Here is a 17,021-nt window from a genome sequence, read left to right as displayed (position 1 = left end):
AATTACATGAAACAATAATGATATTAAATATTTAATATTGTATGCCAACCTGTTGCCATGCTTGCCCGTTTAAAGGCTGCAATCTCAACCCTTGACTGCGATTGTAATGCATACCACCGCCTCTCGCAGTCGTCCGGGGTCCGCGACACAAGCGGGAATGCTGCATTGATCTGCAAACAAATCCTCTCCCAGTGATAGGCGGGGTTGATCCGAAATGAGCGGGTGCCTGCGGTTATGAGTCATCCAAAAATATATTTTTCATGATATTCGGGTCGCGGTCGGTCGGGTCGTTTGAAATAAAAATGCCAGTTAACTATTTTAAGCAATAACTACTTAAAAAAAATGCGGGCCAGGGAGCGGGTCCGGTATATTTATTTTTTATTTTTTGCGGTCTGAGTTGTGGGCGGGTTAGTTAAAAACGTTGGTCGGGTGCCGGTTTGTACATTAACCCGCGCATCACTGTCTCCCAAGCTTAGTTTTGCTTGATATCTCAGTGCCGAATTTCCCTTTTATTATGTTTCTTTTTTCCAGCACCAACTGGGACAGCAGCAGTAACTGATCCTGCGTCCAGTTGGGCTTTCTTTTCTGTTTTGGCGAGTTCATAATCCACCGTCATTTATATATTAAATTAGGCTTCTTCAATATGGGCAACATATCTTGCTTTAAGTAGTCTATTTAGGTTAATATTATGTAAATTAATCAAGCAAGTGTTAATGCAATGTCGTTTTTTTATTATTAGGCAAATGACGGTTTTCATTTGGGTATTAGGCTACCTTGATTTAATTTAATTTCATTCACGACTTTTCTTTTATATATGCATTTCGATGGCATTAGCTACTATTATTATTTTGTGTAGGACACAGACATATTTCAATGTAATTCCATGATTTGGTGTGTCTGTGTTATGCCCATCTAACAACCAGTCATTGCGAGTCAGCTCGTGCATGAGAATTGACGTCACCCGTAGCAACAGAGACTCACTCTTAGTTTAGGAGTTATCATTTTTCCTTACTAAAAGTAGGTCTGAAAGGCGTTGTGAGTAACTTTTAAAAGAAAACTCCTAGCTAAAATCTTTTAGTGCGATTTAGGAGTACTCTTAGTGGTAAGATAAAAATCTTTGTGAATACGGCCCATGGGTTTTAGATTGTTTTTAGGTTTGGTTTTTATATTCCTTTCTTTTAACAATCTTGAGTTTTAGTGTGTTGTTTTAAGTTACTTGTGTTTGTAAATACACTTATTTAAGTTGATATCACTTGTTTGTCTCATTATTTTAACTCTTTTAATCTCACACAGTTAAATCTGACCCCTTTTATATATTTTGTGACACAACCGATAGGGCTGATTGTTACACAAGGTCAGAGCAAGTGCCCTCTTTTTAAAGTTTCTGCTAATATGACAGTTAACAGCAAATCATTGAAACGCATATATAATGACATGTTTGAGCAGGCCCCAGTGAAGTGTAATTCTTAAAATGCAAAGACACACACCCTGCACCCGACAAACGTTTTCAACTAACCCGCACACAACTCGAACCGCAAAAAAATTAAAAATAGTGTACCTGACCCGCTCCCTGACCCGCATTTTTTAAAAGTAGTAATTGTTTAAAATAGTTAACTGGCATCTTTATTTCAAACGACCCGACCGACCGCGACCCGAAAATCGTTAAAAATATTTTTGGATGACTCGTAACCGCGAGTGACCGCAGACACCCGCTCATTTCGGATCAACCGGTGCATCACTGATGGGAGAGGATTTGTTTGCACATCAATGCAGCATTCCCGCTTGTGTCACGGACCCTGGACGACTGCGAGAGGCGGTGGTATCCATTACAATCGCAGTCAAGGGTTGAGATTGCAGCCTTTAAAGGTGACATAGAATGATTGAACGGGGTATTTATCCTTGTTCTGTGATGTGACATGTAGACAAAATTTTTTTGTTTGGGTCTGTAATGCCTTAAAAGCTTCCTAAAAACCTCTCTCAGATAGCTCTATTAGGGTGGGAGATTTTAAACAAGTGGTTTTGCACCTATTTGGCTCCCCCTATTGGCTTAACTTGCAATCTCATTACTGATTGGCTGACTTTGCTGCCACTCAAAAAATGTAGCCAATTATTTTAAAGTGGAAGGGCAGTTAGATGCCTGTGATGTCATAAGCATCAGTTTTTCAGATTGGGCTGTTTTCTGGCTGACATTTCTAAAAGAGGAATTTATATGAGACTGAGATGTTTAGCATGTTTTGCACTTTTTGTATGTTTGTAAATGTGGGTAGACTACCATTATTCAACAAAGACAAGGTAAAAATGGTTTTTCATTCTCTGTCCCCTTTAAACGGGCAAGCATGGCAACAGGTTGACCTATAATATTAAATATACAGTGGGGCAAAAAAGTATTTAGTCAACCACCAATTGTGCAAGTTCTCCCACTTAAAAAGATGAGAGGGGCCTGTAATTTTCATCATAGGTAGACTTCAACTATGAGAGACAAAATGAGGAAAAAAATCCAGAGGATCACATTGTCTGATTTTTTGGGAGTTTGTTTGCGATTTGTGGTGGAAGGTGAGTATTTGGTCAATAACAAAAAAGCAAGATTTCTTTCTCTCACAGACCTGTAACTTCTTCTTTAAGAGGATCCTCTGTCCTCCACTTGTTACCTGTATTAATGGCACCTGTTTGAACTTGTTAGCAGTATAAAAGACACCCGTGCACAACCTAAAACAGTCAGAATGCAAACTCAACTATGGCCAAGACCAAAGAGCTGTCAAAGGACACCAGAAACAAAATTGTAGACCTGCACCAGGCTGGGAAGACTGAATCTGCAATAGGTAAGCAGCTTGGTGTGAAGAAATCAACTGTGAGAGCAATTATTAGAAAATGTAAGACATACAAGAACACTGATAATCTCCCTCGATCTGGGGCTCCACGCAAGATCTCATCCCGTAGGGTAAAAATTATCACCAGAATGGTGAGCAAAAATCCCAGAACCACAAGGGAGGACCTAGTGAATAACCTGCAGAGAGCTGGGACCAAAGTAACAAAGGCTACCATCAGTAACACACTATGCAGCCAGGGACTCAATTCCTGCAGTGCCAGATGTGTCCACCTGCTTAAGCCAGTACATGTCCGGACCCGTCTGAAGTTTGCTAGAGAGCATTTGGATGATCCAGAAGAAGAGTGGGAGAATGTCATATGGTCAGATGAAACCAAAACATAACTTTTTGGTAGAAACTCAACTTCTTGTGTTTGGAGGAGAAAGATGCTGAGTTGCATTCAAAGAACACCATACCTACTGTGAAGCATGGGGGTGGAAACCTCATGCTTTGGGTCTGTTTTTTTGCAAAGGGACCAGGACAACTGATCCGAGTTAAGGAAAGAATGAATGGGGCCATGTATCGTGAGATTTTGACTCAAAACCTCCTTTCGTCAGCAAGGGCATTGAAGATGAAACGTGGCTGGGTCTTTCAGTATGGCAGTGATCCCAAACATACCGCCCGGGCAAAGAAGGAGTGGTTTCGTAAGAATAATTTCAAGGTCCTGGAGTGGCCTAGCCAGTCTCCAGATCTCAACCCCATAGAAAATCTTTGGAGGGAGTTGAAAATCTGAGTTGCCCAGCGACAGCCCTAAAACATCACTGCTCTAGAGGAGATCTGCATGGAGGAATGTGCCAAACTACCAGCAACAGTGTGTAAAAACCTTGTGGAGACTTACAGAAAACGTTTGATCTCTGTCATTGCCAACAAAGGGTATATAACAAAGTATTGACATAAACTTTTGTTATTGACCAAATACTTATTTTTCACCATAATTTACAAATAAATTCTTAAAAAATCAGACAATGTGATTTTCTGGATTTTTTTTCTCATTTTGTCTCTCATAGTTGACGTGTACCTTTGACAAAAATTACAGGCCTCTCTCATCTTTTTAAGTGTGAGAACTTGAACAATTGGTAGCTGACTAAATACTTTTTTGCCCCACTGTATAATATCATTATTGTTTCATGTAATTCTAAAAACTTCCTGCTTGTCATGAATGTATTGAATTATGAAACAAATGTCATAAACAATATGCTTACATTAAAGTGTGATTTCAAGTGTTATGTAGGTGTAACATGGTGAAAAAGAACATTTAAGTTAAAGAGTTTAGATGTGTGAATTCCATAAAATAAGGCATTATAATGGTTTGTGTGCTCAGAGGCTCCCCTCCTGTGGCCAGTGACGGTACTGCATTTATTGTATTTTGTCCCTCTTTGCTTCCCTTACCGTAGCAGATTTGAGAGTCTTTGCTGCAGGTAGGTTTGATTTTCAGTAGAGCCCGACCGATTTATTGTTTTGCCGATTTTATCGGCCGATATGAGCATGTCGCATATATATCTGTATCGGCGTATAAGCCGCAGATATGCGCCGATATGAATGTTTGTTACAGAACACATTAAATTCATTTGAAAGAAGTAAGTACTTGTTTGTCCAGAAGAGTGCGCCCTACTGGTTGCTAATTTTGAACCAGGTCACTCACTGTAGTGACACCAGCCAATCCCCCACCCCCTTCACTTCAGTTCAGTCAGTCAGTCTCTCAGTTCAGGTGGCTGCAGTCACGCAGTGTCTTCTTCACAACATTTTTACACCTGGTATTAAGACGCGCTTTGGTCGATTGGATTATAAATGGACAAGAGAGACGCATTCCCGTTTACATTTGGTGTTTTTAATCCGTCTCTTTGTCGACTTGCGAGTTAAAACGCAAGCGGGAGAAATGACGCGAGACGGAGAAATGACACGTTTAAACTACGCGCAGCCGTGCACTTATATATCACTATATGAGATTACTGCTGCTTGTGTTGTTAGTTAACATGCTAATGTCAGAGCAATTGATTCAATAAGCTCGCACAACTCTACACCCTTGCTAAATAAAAGAGGCGGAGCGAAGACGCTTTAGTTTTATAAAAGTCTAAAGTTTGCACGGAACCCTGGGTTTGTGTTATAAAAACGTTGTGCACAACATTAAACATAGCGTACATTAGTATGTGCTCCGTCAAGCATTGTCTTCGTAACGGTGAGTGGCTAACTAATTTGTGAAGTACACAACTTACTGTAAAGCTAATAATCAATGACTTCATAAGTTTCTCTTTATAACGTTATTCTTGTCAAAACTGCAAATGATGCAAGTTTTATGTATTTTGTTATCTTTGTGTTTTAAAGTTATTTATAATAAGTCAAGTTTACTGTTTAGTGCACTGATATCCGACTCATTTTGGATAATAAAGTTTATTGTTAACTTCTGCCTATAGTACATATCTTTGTCACATCAATATAAGTGTTGGATCACCACATTTGTGAGTGATCACCACATTTGTGAGTGATCATTGCATTTAATTGTATTTATTCATAAACAGTATATTATGTTGAAGTATATAGTGTATTCTATGTACAGTACTGTAGTATAATATACTGTAGTACATACTGAACTATAATATACACATAAAGATATCGGCCGATATATCGTTATCGGTCTTTTTTTTACTCCCTAATATCTGTATCGGCATCGGCCCAAAAAAACGCATATCGGTCGGGCTCTAATTTTCAGGGCTCCAACTCATAATGAAATAATTGTGGAAATAATGTGGTTTTTGTGAACATCCTCGATGTGATTGATCATACACATGTATATGAACATATACCTAATAGATTTATTTTGTTAAAATTAGGGATGCACCGAAATGAAAATTCTTGGCCGAAACCGAAAAAAGTAAACCAAGGCCGAAAAACTGAAACCGAAACACCGAAATAAATGATTATGCCAATTATTAGTACAATTGCATTTATGGCTATCACTGTGTACTAACTTTACTAGGGGTGTGTGACGAATAAAAAAAACTCACAGTTCGGATCACATTACAGTTTTTGAGGCATAGATCAGATTATTTTTTGGATCAGCAAAAAGGTGGGAAAAATCTAATAAACAATAAAGAAATTGCAAACATTTAAAAAAAAGGTCTGAAATTAGCATTTTAACACAACTGAATGCTATTTTCACATATTATCTGTTCTGTTGTCAGACATATAGTGGCGTTTTCCCAGACAGGGATTAGTCCAGTCCTATACTAAAATAAATACAAGAGCCGTCCAAACCGAAAACATCTTGCACCGACATATCCCTAAATACATCAGTGCCTTTAGTTTGTCCTCAAAATGCACACAAGTAATGTATTTAGTAAGGCATGTTTGTTTAAACTAATTATATTTCCTAATTAAACTAAGGTCTAGTTCTGGCTTAAGCTAATCTCTGTCCAGGAAACCACCCCAAAGACTATTAAAATAGTGACTAAACATGACCCAATAACCTTGTGTTTAATCCAACCAGCTGTTACTTTAACTACTAAGTTACTAAAATCTTGATTTATAAACGAGACATCGCAGACAATTCGGCGCAAATTACAAAATTGCCATTACACAGAGTTACTACAGAAGGCATGCGCGGGCATAAGAGAGAGAGAGCTCGCGCACAAGCACATAGAGAACCAGTGTGTGTGAGAAAACAGTGCTAACCTTTCATGATAAACTCGAATCAGTCATCTTCTCTGTCAGTAACATCTGACGTTTACGTGAAAATGCAAGTACACAGAGGAATCCGCATGGAAAACACGTCCAACTTTTAATTCTTTCACTCAGTGTCATGTATGAGAGGCGCTGTCTAGGGGCTTCACGCACAGAAAGAGAGAGAGAGAGAGAGCGTGAGAGAGAGAGAGCGTGAGAGAGAGAGAGCGTGAGAGAGAGAGAGAGAGAGAGAGAGAGAGAGAGCGTGCATAAGAGAGGCACCACCAAGCGCTCACAACAATAAATGAAGCCGTTTTAAATGGAAATAAAAATGTAAATGTTGCGACCATTGTTGATTTTGTGGCGCACACAAACAAATAAATGTAAGGATAACACTGCCAGGAGCAGAAGCCGCCATTACGCGAGATTAATGTAAACAGCGTGACGCGTCGCGTAGTCGACGTAATCGATGACGTCGACGCGTCGTTGCAGCACTATTGAGCACGAAGGGGAGGGGTGGAAGACGACTGATCACCGTGAGTGAAACCCAAGTGCTAGCGCACAGATGGGAGGGGCGCGGTTGACATTCATTTTCGGTTTACATTTTCGGCTGGATTTTTTATTTTGGCCCGAAACCGATAATGCCATTTTCGGCCGAAATTTTCGGCGACCGAAATTTCGGTGCATCCCTAGTTAAAATAGTTATTAGGGTGGAAATGTATTGAACCTCATTGTGTGTCACATGTGTAGGCCTCATATGTGTCAAAAATATATATTGAACAATTATGATATGAGTTGAGTGAATGTGAACTCTCTATCTTCTAGCTTTTATAATGTCTGCAGTACTCAGGTCACCAGCCAGTTTTGATTTATATTTCATTTTTCTATCAAAGGTATGTTGCTTTCCTGTTTATTTCAATATAAATGTTAAATAGTGGTATTTAGCAATCCTTGACATTTTCCTTGTTACTGGTTATGATTTATCACATATTGTGTTATGTGCCAAAGTAATATTGAGTTACAGTTTCATGTTATACGATGTTACCATGTATTTTATGTGAAAAAGACAAGTTTTATTACATGTAGCAGATTTGAGAGTCTTTGCTGCGGCTTTTATAATGTCTGCAATACTCAGGTCACCAGCCGGTTTTGATTTATATTTCATTTTTCTATCAAAGGATAAAAACAAAAAAAACAACCCCCACGTGTGTTCAGTTTTGCATCCGTCACATAGGCAATACTTTTGAGTTGGTGATCCTTTGTGAATAGGTCTTAGTGAGTTAGGAGTCCTCTCGACTTCTTTTAAGCTGTCCCAGACTTAGATGCTACTTTTAGGGCTAAAATCCTTCGTGAATTACTCTTAGTGGAAAAAAAATTAGGAGTCCTAAAGTTAGGAATGACACACCCATTATTTTTAGGAGTTGCTCCTAAATTCGCCAGTTAGGAGCTACTTTTAGCTTTAAAATTCTTTGTGAATACGGCCCCTGATCTCTCATTGACTTTTTATATCCTTTACATTTTAGTGTGCGTTTCTTTTCATACAGTTTATGTATAACTAAACCTCAGTACATGTGTGACTATCAGAGAGATGATCTTACTTAAGTATCTTCAGTTTACAGTCAGGATTCTTCAGTACATCAGAGATCAGCTTCACTCCTGAATCTCTTAGATCATCATTATAAGACAGATCCAGATGTCTCAGGTGTGATGGGTTTGATCTTAGAGCTGAAGTCAGAGCATCAAAACCTTCATCTGTGATATTACAACACCTCAACCTGTAGAGAGAGACTTTATGTAAATAATGCAAAACTACAAAGTTTGACACAAATCTGTAACCTCCATCCCTTCATGTAATGTTCCTCTTTCAATCCCTCAGTAACTGAGACACTGTGTGTTTAAATGTCAAATAAATCCATCACACAGCTGACTATTAGTGTTAGATGTCCTAAACCACATGAACATTTCTTCATAAATCTGTATTGAGTTCATGACTCACACTTGTAATTCTCATCAGGTATTTGATGTAAAAATCTTCCTCTATTACAGGAGGAATATCAGCTGGAGATAACATAACTCTGATCTTACATTTAAAGATGTTACAGTGTTTAAAGATCAATTTCACTCAATCTTTAAAAACATTATTAATGTGTGTCAGTGTCAATGATGGATCAATGTTTTTAATCATCTTTCTAAAAACAACACAACGAGGAGAAAAACTCTTCATACACAATAATATCAGCAAAGATTTCATCAAAGAAACACCAAACTACATTTTCTGACATTTTAACAGAGGAGTTTTGTTGCACGTTGTGAAGGAAATTGAAATGAATCATAACCAATTTTAATTAACAAGTCTTTTCCTTACAGGTTTGAACATTTGTACTGTATACTTTGACAACAAAATGTGTTGAAATAGAGAAAGTAAAAGTTGTGTGTATTGAATAATGTAAGACTTTACAATAAGGTTTTGATTAAATCATGATCTTATTTCCTCAAGTGTTTGTGTTCATAAGATGTTGTCTAACTCTCAGCTAACAGAGAAAAGTTCTAAGAAAGTTCCCTGAAAGTTCCCAAAAACATTCTGCCAACATAAAAAGTGTTATGAGAACGTTTCTGGGTTGTCTGAACATTATAAGTGAATGTTACATTCTACCATTTTTAACGTTATGAAATGTCATGTTTTAATGTTCACATAATGTTTTAAACAACAACTGTTTTATAGACGTGTTTGCTTGTTATGCAAATGATAGAGAAACATTGCATTTTATTATTTTATAAAACATTATTTCTGAATGTTCTGTAAAAATATTGCTGTAGAAAACAAGATTCACTTATTAGGTTTAGATGTTGATGATTTGTTTGATTTAACGGTAGGGTAACAGATTTGATCCTGAAACATTTTTAGTTATGCTGGTTAAAAGTCTCCTCACATCCTGATAGCAATCACTATGTTAAGTTGTTTAAATTTATTTGTAGAAATTTATGTCATCTGTGAAAGGCGTAGGACCAAAAAATGTTCAACCAATCATAGATCACAGTCTGAACGGATGTTGCCTTTTTTGTCCCTCATACCTAAGCGTAATTTAAATGCCACCGTGCATCGAGTCCACGGAGACACCATACGTCATCGGCGCGTTCACGTGCGTCTCCTGTCTGTAAACAGTGAGATCGCAAACTTTTCTGCTGAATTGACAACCTGCACAGAAGCCACAAAACTAAAGACATCTTTTATAACAACAACAGCAAAAACTGGCTGGATCAGCAAAGAGTAAAAACCCAAATGAACATCGGTAACTTTACTGCTTTACCACGAGATGAAACAGCTGCATGAAGGCAAAGGGTCTGAAAGGGTCGTTACACTGTTTTTTTTTGGTAAGGTAGGTACGCGATATGTTTGTATTGAGATGGATTCAGATATTCTACTTTGATGAAACGTTGTGTTGCTTATGAAATTTGTGTTCGTTTACGGATTAGCGTAACGATATAGTTACTACGTCTACACAACCGAAAGTGTGCTTGAACCTGATAGCCTGCGCGAGGGCGTGGGTGTACTGAAGAGCTATTTATTTACATAATTTAAATTAATGTTAGTTTAAATGTACTTACATTAAACAACTATACATCATTAAAAAGTGTTTTGATTTAAGATTTAGTTTTTGACCTTTATTTTAATCTGAGAATCCTAGTAACAGTAATTTCTTCATTTTTGTCAGGCGTTATGAAAATGAAAAACGGTACATACCTTTAATTTGAAATATACCCCATCAGCCGCACTCATTGATAAAAATACTCCTGCGTGATCGTCATGAAAGCACTCGATAAAACAACATCTATCGGGGCTTTTAATTCAAAGTATGCATATTTGGAGAAATATTACTTCAATTTTATATGTTTACTTCAAATTTCTGCTGGGGGGTAATATTTCACCCATTTTTATTCCAAACATGGCGATATGAGCAAGCTGGAGTCTGCAGTCATTCACACTCAGTTTGTTTCATTCATACGTGAAGCCGGAGGGCGCTAAAGTAAGAAAGTCTTATATGAAACTTTCATAGAAAGAATAAGACGTCAGAGCTCAGCAGCAGCTGTCAGTCAGACGTGAACTTGAACAGTGACGTGCAACGATCGATCGCTGTTTTTATAATAACATGCAAATAAAGATGTTTTGATGTTTTAAAACCATGGAGACAATAAACACGATTAAGATTATATATGGTTTGTCTGTATTTTTAACGCTATGTCTGTTATTTTCATAACAGTACTGTATATTATAATGCTATGCTAATCGAGCAACGCTAACAGCATAAATAGCATAAAATTGTTTATTTTCGGTCTTATTTTATGATCCAAAGCCACATCAGATCACGCATGATTGTTTAAGCACACGACTTTTGATGTTATAATGTGAGTTTTGTTATAAATGCTTTTATTTGTAGTTTTTTGATGGCATGCTAAGCTAACGTACTAGCTGTTCTGTAAACATCTGCTGTCTGGAGATATGAGATATGTGTTTCTAGGAATAATTTTGACTGGTAAAGCTTCTTTAAGGTAAGTTTCTTTTTGTAAGAAAGGAATTTAATAAAAAGAAAGTGAATTGAGACGAAAGGAGGAAATAAAACACTAAATTGAATGTATGAGTAATTATTAATAATAATAATAAAATAAACATTATGGGGCGGTTTCGCGGACATGGATTAGCTTAAGCCAGGACTAGGCCTTAGTTTAATTAGGAAATATAACTAGTTTTAACAAACATGCCTTACTAAAAACATTACTTGTGTGCATGTTGAGGCAAAACAAAGAGCACTGATGTATTTTAAGATATGTCAGTGTAAGTTGTTTTCAGTTTGGACAGCTATTACATTTATTTTAGTCTAGGACTAGTCTAATCCCTGTCCGGGAAACTGCCCCTAAAAGTTGTTAATGACTCATCCGGATGCTTATTTAATGAGTCTGTTTAAAACACGGAGCAATAGGACAATAAACTGAAAGGATGTTGTGAGATATAAATAAACAAACACTGGCTTAGCATTTTTGCTGTTTTCTCTAAATAAATTTACATGACATGGGTCTAAAAAACATTTCATAAAATACAGAGTTTTAGAGGTATCATCTTCAGATTTAAAACAGAACATGGTCAGACCTGTGGCTTTAACTGCAGAGCATTTCTAGATTGCTCCAAGGCCAGTTTCATTTAGATTTTCATAACAATATTTCATACATGTTTGGTGGAGTTAATAAAAAAGTATAATTTAAGCTCTCTATAACAACTTTTTTCATTATGACTAATTTGAACTAATTTTCACCTCTTAATAAACTTCCAAGTGTCTGCTTTCAAATGAGACCAAACTTATGCTTTTAGTGCAAAGACTTCATAAACTGTATCTATTTTAGTTTGGCTATGACAGTTTTTGTGGGGGGGTTCAGAAAATGGAAAGAGGGTTAACAGGTTAAACTAATTCTGATGTAAACCAGTTGTTTATGTTGGTTATTTTGGAAATGTTATTCAATTTGTACTGCAAAGTTTTCTCACTGGTGAATGAGACATGAGATGTGACCGTCTTATCTGTGCGTGTTCATGTGTTTTGAAAGAGAAGTGACTTTGGATGGCGATTTGACTGGAGGGTGGGATTGTGATTTCATTGCTAAGCGGCTACCGTTAGCATTTTTCAAAATGTGATACCCTACCTTTAAAGGCACCATGATGGTGATCCTTGTTTGTTTTAGTTAGACTCTTGACCCTTGACTTTTTCCTTGCTAGTTATTTCCTGGTTGTATTAACTTTGTGTGTATAAAACACATTTATTATGGTAATGTAAAGTTAATGGGCAGTTCTGTGGTTGTTGGTACATACATAATGATAAAGATCATCATCTAATTAATTGATTTACTCATCAAAAGTTTGTTTTCAGTCATTAATGTAAATGAGATCCAGCACTCACAGCAGTTTGTCATTAAGAAGTTTTAGAAACTTTGGACAAAAATTTAACAGCTGTATATTTGGGACGTACAAACATCAAGACTCAGAGTATGAATCTCAACCATGGTAACAGAGAAAATAGTAAAAAGTTCATTATCCATGCCGCAGTGCATGCTGGGAGTCCTAAATGAGATTTGTAATTTGCTGATACCCAGCATGCATTGCAACATAAAGTTTTTCATTTAATTGTCACCGTTGTTGAGATTCATACTCTGATTCTTGATGTTTGTACGTCCCAAATGTACAGCGGTTAATTTTTGTCCATAGCTTCTAAAAATCCTTAATGACAAACTGTTGTGAGTGCTGGATCTCATTTACATTAATGACAGAAAATACACTTTTGATGAGTTAATCAATTAATTAGATGACAATCTTTATCATTACTGTAACAAATGTGCTTTATACACACAAAGTAATGCAACCAGAGAAAAACTAGCAAGCAAAAAGTCAAGGGTCAAGAGTCCAACTAAAACAAGCACTAATTACAATAATGGTGAATTTAAATGAAACAAATCATTAACATCTAAACCCTTATAAGTGAACCGTGTTTTCTACAGCAATATTTTTACAGAAAATCCAGAAATAATGTTTTATAATATCATTATTATTTAAAACAGTTTTAAAACAATAAAATGCAATGTTTCCCTATCATTTACATAACAAGCAAATAAGTCTATAAAACAGTTGTTGTTTTAAACATTGTGTGAACATTAAAACATGACATTGTCATAACGTTTAAAAATGGTAGAACGTTCAGACAACACAGAACGTTCTTAGAAAATCAAGAAAACTGGACACTTTTTATGTTTGCAGAACGTTTTTGGAAGCGTTGTGAACTTTTTTGAGACTGCTGATTTATTAACAACATTAGGAAAATGACTTTTAGAAAAGATTCTCCCAAAGTAAGAATTCAAAATAAAATCATAAAATAATTAGATTAATTGTATTAAAGCAACACTATTTTTTTCGACCTTTAAATAATGTCTCTAAAATTATTTCAGTGGTTAAACATCTCCTGTATGAATTCTACTGCAACCTGATTAGCCTCCTAGCTGCTACAGCCAAAATCATAAGTCACTTGATCGGGTCGAAGAACACAGCCCCGCCCCTCCCCTACCTGCAAAAGAGTGTCTGATACCAGGTACTGTTGCACTTTTAATTACTCATGTGGGAGCCGTAAGCTAATCTAACATGGAAAACTACATAGTGTTGCTTTAATATGTAAACAGTCATGTGATTGTTGTTAGTTTTACTTACTGTAGTTTTTTTGTTTCTTTAATCACAAGCTGCAGTCTCACAAGAACTTCTTCTGCTGTATTTGCATCTCCAATAAATGATTTTAGATCAAGTTCATTCAAATGCTGCTCAGACATCAACAACACAAAAACTAAAGCTGCCCACTGTGAAGAGGAGAGTTTGGTCTCTCCTACTGATGAAGATGTCACATAATGTTGAATCTCCTGCAGCAGTGAATCATCACCCAGTTCATTCAGACAGTGAATCAGATTGATGGATTTCTCTGTAGACAGATTCTCATTCATCTTCTCTTTAATGTACTTAACAGTTTTCTCTTTCTTGTAGGAGCATCTTCTCATCTGTGTCAGTAGATCCTGTAAGAGAATCTGATTGGACTCCAGTGAAAGACCCAGAAGAAAACGCAGGAAAAGATCCAGATGTCCATTCTTACTCTGCAAAGATTCATCTACAGCTCGGTGATTTAACTCATATAATGAATCCTGTTTTAAAGTTATAGAAAACCGACCTGGTTTAAACACATATCTGTTGTTGTTTGTGAAGGAGATGTGAGCATAAAGAGCTGCTAGATGTTCCTGGATGCTGAGATGAACAAAGCAGTAAACTTTCCCCTGATACAAACCAAACTCCTCTCTGAAGATCTGAGTACACAATCCTGAGTACACTGATGCTTCTGCTACATCAATGCCACACTCTCTCAGGTCTTCATCATAAAAGATCAGATTGCCTTTCACAAGCTGCTCAAAAGCCAGTTTACCCAGTTTGAAAATAATCTCTTTATCTTTATCAGTCTTTCTATAGTCCTTCTGATGTTTGATGTTTGTCTGAATAATCAGGAAGTGTGTGTACATTTGAGTGAGAGTCTTGGGGATCTCTCTTCTCTCTGCTTCACTCAATATTCTCTCTAGAACAGTGACTGAAATCCAGCAGAAGACTGGGATGTGACACATGATGTAGAGACTCCTGGATATCTTCAGGTGTGAGATGATTCTGTTGGCCAGTCTCTTATTTCTGATTCTCTTCCTGAAGTATTCCTTCTTCTGTGGATCACTGAAGCCTCGTACCTCTGTGACTCGATCAACACACTCAGAGGGGATGAGATCAGCTGCTGCTGGTCTGGAGGTGATCCAGATGAGAGCAGAGGGAAACAGATTCCCCTTGATGAGGTTTGTCAGCATCACGTCCACTGAGGTTGATTCACTTACATCACACAACCTCACACTGCTGTGAAAATCCAGAGACAGACGACACTCATCCAAACCATCAAAGATAAACAACACTTTATATCTTTTACTAGATATGTTAATTTCTTTTGTTTGTGGGAAGAAAAGATGAAGAAGATCTAAAAGACTGAGTGTTTTGTTCTTAATCAAATTTATCTCTCTGAAAGGAAGTGGAAATATGAGGTGGACGTCCTGATTCTCTTTCTCTTCAGCCCAGTCCAGAATGAACTTCTGTACAGAGACTGTTTTTCCAATGCCAGCGACTCCCTTTGTCAGCACACTTCTGATGTGTTTGTCTTGTTCAGGTAAAGGTTTAAAGATGTCATTACATTTGATTGGTGTCTCCTCTGTTGTTGTTCTTCTGGATTGTGTCTCAATCTGTCTCACCTCATGTTCATTACTGATCTCTCCACTTTCACTCTCTGTGATGTAGAGCTCTGTGTAGATCTCATTCAGTAGTGTTGGGTTTCTCTTATTTGATGTTACCTCATACAAACACTCAAACTTCTTCCTCAGATTTGATCTGAATGTGTTCAGGACTTCAGCAAGATTAGACTCATGACTGTAAAGTAAAAATGAATATATCATATTATTACACAAATACCTGTAAGAGTAAAAAAGAGTTAACGTTTGTGTTTGCATCTTAAGACACATGACATAATAATGGTTTGTAAAATGTTTAAACAAAAACTTATATGATTTACCTGAAACAAGAACTCATGTTTTCATTGAAGTCTTGTAGTTGACTCTCAGATTGACAGTCAGATTCTGTTCTGATTCGTCTGAACGGCAAGAATGAGAATCAAGAATCACTTTACACTTTAATATTAGTTAGATTTTTTACATTACTTTATTAACTCTACAGTTTTTACACTGTTGTGAATGTAACTTACTAATACAACCTTTCATATGATCTATTCAATTACACTATTTTAATACAAAGACACAGATGTATCTCTCTGCATTAATATGTCTGATAATAAAGAATCATTTTTAATCTCTTTCACAAAATAAACAAGTGTAAAAATGTCAAACTACAATAATAGTAGTAAAGTTATTTTATACCTGTGTGCGGGTCTTGTCTCTTCATTATTAAAGTGTATTGGATGACCCATAGACCAATCACTCTTCATAGACACACAACTGAACTCTGAATCTGATCTCTTCTGATGATCTGAACTATAACACACAACAGATTTAATACTTTAAATTACATTATAAAACGGTTAGTTCCAATCCTTGATTCTGATTGGTCAATAGGTGTGCTTTATTCACGATAAAACACTGCTATGACCGCTTCACCCAACAGTTAATATCACTGCGCCCTTAGCAACACCCTTAGCAACACATAAACATATAATGAGACAAAGGCCGTTTCTCAAAATGCATTCTTGTCTGTACTTGCGTTCTTGTGGACTTGTGAAACGTCATCAGTCGCGGCCCAAGTACTGTTCCAATTCAAAGTTCGCATCAAGCCCAAGTTCACATAAAATCCCCAGATGTGTTCTTGATCCGCCCATTTTATCGAGGATGCATCAGAGGAGACTTGCGTGGACTTATGACAGCGAAATTTCCCAGAATGCATTTCACGTCAGGAGTTCGTTCTTCCGAGTCTGAACTTGCAAGTTCGAACTACGAAGGACACAAGTCCGAGTTTGGCGTACTTGGTATTGACGGCTAAGGTCTCAGAACAGTTTGTTGTTTTTATTTGAGCTTTCATGTTGTTGTTCGCAGTCAGGGACTATTTTTTCTAGCGGAAGGAATGCTTTTATTGTTTTAACTTCATGAAAGTTGCACTAATATGATTTTACTTTAATATTGTGTGGTAACCGTTTTATAAAAGCAATAAGGTACTCGAGGCAAGTGCTGTATCGTGAATAAGTAACGGCTGAAGGGGTTGCAGTGTGCCTAAACAACGCCCGTCAGCCGTTACTTATTCACGATACAGCACAGCCTCTCGTACCTTATTGCTTACTTACTGTTATGTTTTGAAGTTTATCATAATTAAAAACAACACTTAAATATTTTCCTATAATATAATTG

The 17,021-nt window shown here is 36.9% G+C and overlaps 1 protein-coding gene across 1 annotated transcript; it reads right to left on the bottom strand.

Moving 5' to 3' along the window:
* Positions 1-8,115: 8,115 nt before the first annotated feature.
* On the bottom strand, positions 8,116-15,667 carry LOC141361727 (protein NLRC3-like). Its single transcript, XM_073863425.1, has 2 exons — positions 13,759-15,667; positions 8,116-8,296 (listed from the first exon to the last, which is right to left on the bottom strand). Exons 1-2 carry the CDS (start codon positions 15,630-15,632, stop codon positions 8,116-8,118), a joined length of 2,055 nt encoding a protein of 684 aa, XP_073719526.1. The 5' UTR covers positions 15,633-15,667.
* Between the last annotated feature and the right edge of the window lie 1,354 nt (positions 15,668-17,021).

The sequence above is a fragment of the Misgurnus anguillicaudatus genome, chromosome 24 (genome assembly GCF_027580225.2).
Source record: "Misgurnus anguillicaudatus chromosome 24, ASM2758022v2, whole genome shotgun sequence".
Taxonomy (NCBI): Eukaryota; Metazoa; Chordata; class Actinopteri; order Cypriniformes; family Cobitidae; genus Misgurnus; species Misgurnus anguillicaudatus.
Note: the sequence above shows the minus strand (reverse complement) of the source record. Positions and strands in the feature narration are given on the sequence as shown.